A 7,148-nucleotide genomic window follows, 5' to 3' on the forward strand; every position below is an offset into this window, starting at 1 on the left:
CGGGGAAGCGAATAAAGCAGAAATTGCAAAGGACTCTCGAATGAATGGGAAAGGAAGGTCTAGAAGAGGTAAGAGAGTAAGGTCAGGGCCAATTGTCACCGGTGTGAGAGGAGAGGTGAATACCAAAATTAAAGTGTTGTATTTAAATGCGCGAAGTATAAAAAATAAAGTGGATGAGCTTGAGGCACAGTTAGACATTGGCAAGTATGATGTCTTGGGAATCACTGAGACATGGCTACAAGAGGGCCAGGGCTGGGAACTGAATATTCAGGGGTACACAACGTATAGAAAAGACAGACAGGTGGGCAGAGGGGGTGGGGTCGCTCTGTTGGTGAGGAATGATATTACCCTCCCTTGCAAGGGTTGACATAGAATCAGGAGATGTAGAATCAGTATGAATAGAAATGAGGAATTGTAAGGGTAAAATTGTACAGGCCCACAAACAGTAGCCTCGACATAGGGTGCAAGTTGAATCAGGTGCTAAAATTGGCATGTCGGAAATATAATGCTACGGTGGTTATGGGAGATTTCAACATGCAGGTAGACTGGGAAAATCAGGTTGGTAACGGACCCCAGGAAAGGGAGTTTGTGGAGTGTCTCCAAGATGGATTCTTAGAACAGTTTGTACTGGAGCCTAGTAGGGAAAAGGCAATTCTGGATTTAGTGTTGTGTAATGAACCTGATCTGATAAGGGGACTCTAGGTAAAAGATCCATTAGGAGGCAGTGATCACAATATGATAAGAGTTACTCAACAAATTGAGAGGGAGAAGGGAAAATCGGAAGTGTCAGTATTACAATATAGCAAAGGGGATTACAGAGGCATGAGGCTGGAGCTGGCCAGAATTGACTGGAAAGAGGCCCTAGCAGGGAAGATGGTGGAACAGCAATGGCAGGTATTCCTGGGAATAATGCAGAAGTTGCAGGATCAATTTATCCCAAAGAGGAGGAAAGATTCTAAGGGGAGTAAGAGGCACCCGTGGCTGACAAGGGAAGTCAAGGACAGCATAAATATAAGAGAGAAGAAGTACAACCATGCAAAGAAGAGTGGGAAGCCGGAGGATTGGGACTCGTTTAAAGAGCAACAGAAGATGACCAAGAAGGCAATACGGGGAGAAAAGATGAGGTACGAGAGAAAACTAGCGAATAATATAAAGGAGGATAGTAAAAGCTTTTTAGGTATGTAAAGAGGAAAAAAAATAGTCAAGGCAAACGTGGGCCCCTTGAAGACAGAAGCAGGGGAATTTATTATGGGGAACAAGGAAATGGCAGACGAGTTGAACCGGTACTTTGGATCTGTCTTCACTAAGGAAGATACAAGCAATCTCCCAGATGTTCTAGTGGCAAGAGATCCTTGGGTGACGGAGGAACTGAAGGAAATCCACATTAGTCAGGAAATGCTGTTGGGTAGCCTGATGGGACTGAAGGCTGATAAATCCCCAGGGCCTGATGGTCTGCATCCCAGAGTACTTAAGGAGGTGGCGCTGGAAATTGTAGATGCATTGGTGATCATTTTCCAATGTTCTATAGATTCAGGATCAGTTCCTGTGGATTGGAGGGTAGCTAATGTTGTCCAAATTTTAAGAAAGGAGGGAGAGAGACAACGGGAAATTATAGACCAGTTCATCTTACATCAGTGGTGAGGAAGATGTTGGAGTAAATTATAAAAGACAAAATTGCGGAGCATTTGGATAGCAGTAACAGGATCGTTCAGAGTCAGCATGGTTTCACGAAGGGGAAATCATGCTTGACTAATCTTCTGGAATTCTTTGAGGATGTAACTAGGAAAATGGACAGGGGAGAGCTGGTGGATGTGGTGTACCTTGACTTTCAGAAAGCCTTCAACAAGGTCCCACATAGGACAATAGTGAGCAAAATTAGAGCGCAAGGTATTGGAGGTAGGGTACTAACATGGATAGAAAATTGGGTGACAGAAAGAAAGCAAAGAGTGTGGATAAATGGGTCCCTTTCAGAATGGCAGGCAGTAACTAGTGGGGTACCGCAAGGCTCGGTGCTGGGACCGCAGCTATTTACAATATACATTAATGACTTGGATGAAGGGATTAAAAGTACTATTAGCAAATTTGCAGATGATACAAAGCTGGGTGGTAGTGTGAACTGTGAGGAAGATGCTATGAGGTTGCAGGGTGACTTGGACAGGTTGTGTGAGTGGGCGGATGCATGGCAGATGCAGTTTAATGTGGATACGTGTGAGGTTATCCAATTTGGTGGTAAGAATAGGAAGGCAGAGTGTTATCTGAATGGTGTCATGTTATAAAAAGTGGACGTTCAACGAGATCTGGGTGTCCTAGTGCATCATTCCCTGAAAGGGAGCATGCAGGTACAGCAGGCAGTGAAGAAGGCCAATGGAATGTTGGGGGAGTCCAGAACAAGGGGCCACAGTTTAAGAATAAGGGGTAGGTCATTTCGAACTGAGATGAGGAAAAACTTTTTCAGTCAGAGAGTTGCGAATCTGTGGAATTCTCTGCCTCAGAAGGCAGTGGAGGCCAATTCTCTGAATGCATTCAAGAGAGAGCTAGATAGAGCTCTTAAGGATAGCGGAGTCAGGGGAGAAGGCAGGGACGGGGTACTGATTGAGAATGATCAGCCATGATCACATTGAATGGCGGTGCTCGCTCGAAGGGCCGAATGGCCTCCTCCTGCACCTACTGTCTATTGTGCTCCGGTGTTACCTGTGTTCCAGGATCTAACATCTCCAGCTGACCATGTGTGCGTGAGGCTTCTCAGTCAGTGGGTTGGTGCAGGAATGAAACTCCAATTACCATTCAGTGCTTATCCTGGCCAATCTTTGCATCACATAAAACATCAATGTGTCCCACAAACCAAGTGAAATAAGTCCATATGTTTTACCTTGTTTAATGGAGTCAAACGTTTCTATCAGCGCTGCCTTCAACAAAAAGAGGTGGTTGAATTTTTCAGCCGTTATGGCACCATCTGTCACTGACAATGAATGGATCTCATCACTAATCCTGCAAATATTAAATAGCTGATTACAAATTGTGCATTGATGTTTATGAGGAAATATGTTACATGCAGAGTTTCAGTGAAGAACATGCCCTACCTTCGCTTGCGAACAGCTTCCTCCTGAAATAAATAAAACACAAGACTGAATTGATCGAGGCAGAACTACTGAGAGCACGAATTTCACCCAGATTATTACGAGGTGTTAAAAATTTCCATTTGTCCACTCTCACCCCCAATGACACACAGAGAAGAATAATGATATTGCAGACATAGAACCGATGGAGGAAGTATAAAAATTATTCTGAAAATTACACGATGCAGACAGGATAGTCTGGACAGGGTGTGCATTTCAGCCGAATAAGGGGTAGGCCATTTAGAGCGGAGATGAGGAAAAACTTTTTCAGCCAGAGAGTTGTGAATCTGTGGAATTCTCTGCCTCAGAAGGCAGTGGAGGCCAATTCTCTGGATGCTTTCAGGAGAGAGTTAGATAGAGCTCTTAATGAAAGTGGAGTCATGGGGTATGGGGAGAAAGAAGGAACGGGGTACTGATTGTGAATGATCAGCCATGATCACATTGAATGGAGTTGCTGGCTCGAAGGGCTGAATGGTCTACTTCTGCACTTGTTGTCTCTTGTCTATTGAATATGATGTTAGTGATGTGTAGGAAGGAGCTGCAGATGCATAGACAATAGACAACATGGTTGAATTTGTTTCAAATATATCAGACGCCATTTTGTGATGGTGCCCATTTATAGAAGCAAATTTAAAGACTTCCTTACCTCTAGAAATTTCACGCTGTCTTTTTGTTCCATCCGTTCCTGTAAACGCAGAAGTTCCTCCTGGGTAGAATTTAAATTCTCTTGAATCTCCCGAAGATTTTTCTCCATTAGATTTAGAATCCGCTCCTCGTCTTCGCGGATATCTTTGAGGAAGTACTTTTCTTTCTCAGTGATAATCTGGTGCAGTTTAGCAAACTGGGATGTGACATGGGACTGAAGGCTGTGTGACTCTTCCTGTCAAATGAATGCTGAAGATTAACATAATATATTTCTGTTTGTGTTTGCTAACAGAATAAGTGACCATATAGCCCATCAGCGCCCGGTTCTCAGAATTATCTAATCAATCAAATTCTCTCACATTTTCCTGAAACAAAGAAGTTTAATTCTCCTTCCCATTCCCACACTGACCTTTCCGTCCGAGGTCTCCTCCATTGTCGGAGGGAGGCTAATTCCAAAATTAGAGGAACAGCATCCCATATTTCGCTTCGGCAGCTTTCAGCCCAGTAATATTGACTTCTCTCACTTCAGGTATCCTCGGCATTCCCTCTCTCTCTATCCCCCCCCCCCCCACCCAAGTTGCACTAACTTCTCACTTTTACCCCATGAACAGCTAACAATGGCCTGTTTCCTTTATCGTCGTTACTTGTTTCCATATCTTTTATTCATTGTTCTTTATTTCTCTGCATCATCGTCTACTCCCTGTCCCTCGTTTCCCTTATCTGTAACCAGTCTGAAGAAGGGTCTCGTCCCGAAACGTCACCCATTCATTCTCTCCAGAGATGCTGCCAGTCCCGCTGAGTTACTCCAGCCTTTTGTGCCTATCTTCGGTTTAAACCAGCAACTGCAATTCCTCCCTACGCACCTAATTTCAGCAGTCTATTGATCCAACATGTCCACTACATATTAAAATGAGCAACGCTGCGTAAAAATTCCAGACAGAAAGGCCTCACCCGAAATTTCGAAATCTTTCGTAGTTGTTGCTGTTCTATTTCTTCGATATCAGATTTATTTTTCGTGAGAGATTCTATGGCCGATTTTACCTGAGCCTAAGATCAAAGAATAAAGGCGTTAGACAACAAAGAATGAACAAGGTAAATAAAGATACAAATCTGTTTGCATTGACCTTGTAGATGTCAACAGCTTCTTTAATCGGGTGGTAGCTGTGGTTTCTGTGTTCCAGCGCATCTCGACAAATCACACAGATCAGTTTCTTGTCATTTTCACAAAACAGCTTCATTTCTTCCTGATGTTCCTCGCAGAAAAGTTTACTTCCCTTCTCTTCTGTATTCAGGCTCAGTGCTCGAGCTTTCTCAGACAGTCTCGCCAAGGCCCGATTGACTTTGAGGCTGCGGTCTGCAAACTCCTCTCTACATTCCGGGCAGGAGTTTGTCCCCTCACTGCCCCAACTCTGTGTGATACAGGAGCGGCAGTAGTTGTGCCCGCACTCCAGTGTAACCGGGTCGGTGAAGAAATCCAGGCAGATGGGACAAACTGCCTCCTCGGTTAAACTCTCGACCTTGTCTTTCGAAGCCATTTTAATTCCCGGCACAAAGGTTCGAAGTCTATTTGCTTTTGGGAGCGGCTGAATTCCTGCAGTTTCGCGTTATCCACTCCGCACCCTGCCACGTCGTATAATGAATGGTAATTGACTGCAATAGACAATAGATAAGAGACGCAGGAGGAGGCCATTCAGCCCTTCGAGCCAGCACCACCATTCAATGTGTAAGAAAATAACTGCGAATGCTGGTACAAATCGAAGGTATTTATTCACAAAATGCTGGAGTAACTCAGCAGGTCAGGCAGCATCTCAGGAGAGAAGGAATGGGCGACGTTTCGGGTCGAGACCCTTCTTCAGACTGATGTCAGGGAGCGGGACAAAGGAAGGATATAGATGGAGGCAGGAAGAAAATGGGAGATCTGGGAAGAGGAGGGGAAGCGAGGGACAGAGTCGATGTTCATACCGCTGGGCTGCAAGCTGCCCAGGCAAAATATGAGATGCTGTTCCTCCAATTCCCGGTGGGCCTCACTATGGCACTGGAGGAGGCCCATGACAGAAAGGTCAGACTCGGAATGGGAGGGGAAGTTGAAGTGCTCAGCCACCGGGAGATCAGATTGTCCAATGCGGACTGAGCGCAGGTTTTGAGCGAAGCAATCGCCGAGCCTGCGTTTGGTTTCGCCGATGTAAATAAGTTGACATCTGGAGCAGCGGATGCAATAGATGAGGTTGGAGGAGGTGCAGGTGAACCTCTGTCTCACCTGGAAAGATTGTTTGGGTCCTTTGCATGGAGTTGAGGGGGAAGGAAAAGGGACAGGTGTTGCATCTCCTGCGGTTGAGGGGAAAGTGCCCGGGGATGGGGTGGTTTGTGTAGGAAGGAACGAGTGGACAAGGGACAAGGAGAGAATGGTCTCTGCGGAACGCAGAAAGGGGAGGGGATGGGAAGATATGGCCAGTGGTGGGGTCCCGTTGTAGGTGACGGAAATGTTGGATGACGATTTGTTGGATCCGCTGGCTGGTGGGGTGGAAGGTGAGAACGAGGGGGATTCTGTCCTTGTTACGGTTTGGGGGAGGGGGAGCAAGAGTGGAGCTGCGGGATGTAGAAGAGACCCTAGTGAGAGCCTCATCTATAATGGAAGAGGGGAAGCCCCGTTTCCTGAAGAATTAGGACATCTCTGATGCCCGAGTGTGAAACACCACATCCCGGGCGCAGATGCGGCGTAGACGGAGGAATTGGGAGTAGGGGATTGACTTTTTGCAGGAGACCGGGTGGGAAGAAGTGTAGTCCAGATAGCTGTGCGAGTCAGTGGGTTTATAGTAGATGTCAGGCACCAGTCTGTCTCCTGTGATGGAGATGGTGAGGTCCAGAAACGGGAGGGAGATAACAGAGATAGTCCACGTATATTTAAGGGCAGGATGGAAATTGGAAGTGAAGTGTATGAAGTCAAACAACATTCAATGTGATCATGGCTGATCATTCTCAAACACTACCCCGTTCCTGCCTTTTCCCCATACCCCCCCCCCCCCCCCCCCCCACTCCGCTATCATTAAGAGCTCTATCTAGCTCTCTCTTGAAAGCATCCAGAGAATTGGCCTCCGCTGCCTTCTGAGGCAGAGACTTCCACAGATTTACAACTCTCTGAGTGAAAAAGTTTTTCCTCATCTCCGTTGTCAATGGCCTACCCCGTATTCTTAAACTATGGCGCCTGGTTCTGGACTCCCCCAACAGTGGGAACATGTTTCCTGCCTCTAACGTGTCCAATCCCTTAATAATCTTATATGTTTCAATAAGATCCCCTCTTATCTTTCTAATTTCCAGTGTCAACAAGCCTAGTCGCTCCAGTCGTTCAACATACGACAGTCCCGGAATTCCAGGAATTAACTTAGTGAA

The 7,148-nt window shown here is 45.9% G+C and overlaps 2 protein-coding genes across 2 annotated transcripts in view; one reads left to right on the forward strand and one right to left on the reverse strand.

The window, feature by feature from the left end:
- Window positions 1-2,709, forward strand: part of LOC144602504 (complement C2-like) — a gene marked incomplete at its 5' end in the record, with an annotated part of 77,322 nt that extends 74,613 nt beyond the window's left edge. Inside the window, one exon of the mRNA XM_078415635.1 lies at window positions 2,703-2,709. Within this exon, the coding sequence (XP_078271761.1) occupies window positions 2,703-2,709 (7 nt within the window). The remainder of the gene's footprint in view (window positions 1-2,702) is intronic.
- The window catches only part of LOC144603008 (zinc-binding protein A33-like), an 852,507-nt gene extending 847,211 nt beyond the window's left edge, over window positions 1-5,296 (reverse strand). The window contains 4 exon segments of the mRNA XM_078416133.1: window positions 3,081-3,103; window positions 3,763-3,996; window positions 4,713-4,808; window positions 4,886-5,296. Coding sequence (XP_078272259.1) covers window positions 3,081-3,103; window positions 3,763-3,996; window positions 4,713-4,808; window positions 4,886-5,296 — 764 coding nt within the window.
- Window positions 5,297-7,148: the final 1,852 nt, after the last annotated feature.

Source organism: Rhinoraja longicauda, chromosome 19 (genome assembly GCF_053455715.1).
Source record: "Rhinoraja longicauda isolate Sanriku21f chromosome 19, sRhiLon1.1, whole genome shotgun sequence".
Classification (NCBI taxonomy): Eukaryota; Metazoa; Chordata; class Chondrichthyes; order Rajiformes; family Arhynchobatidae; genus Rhinoraja; species Rhinoraja longicauda.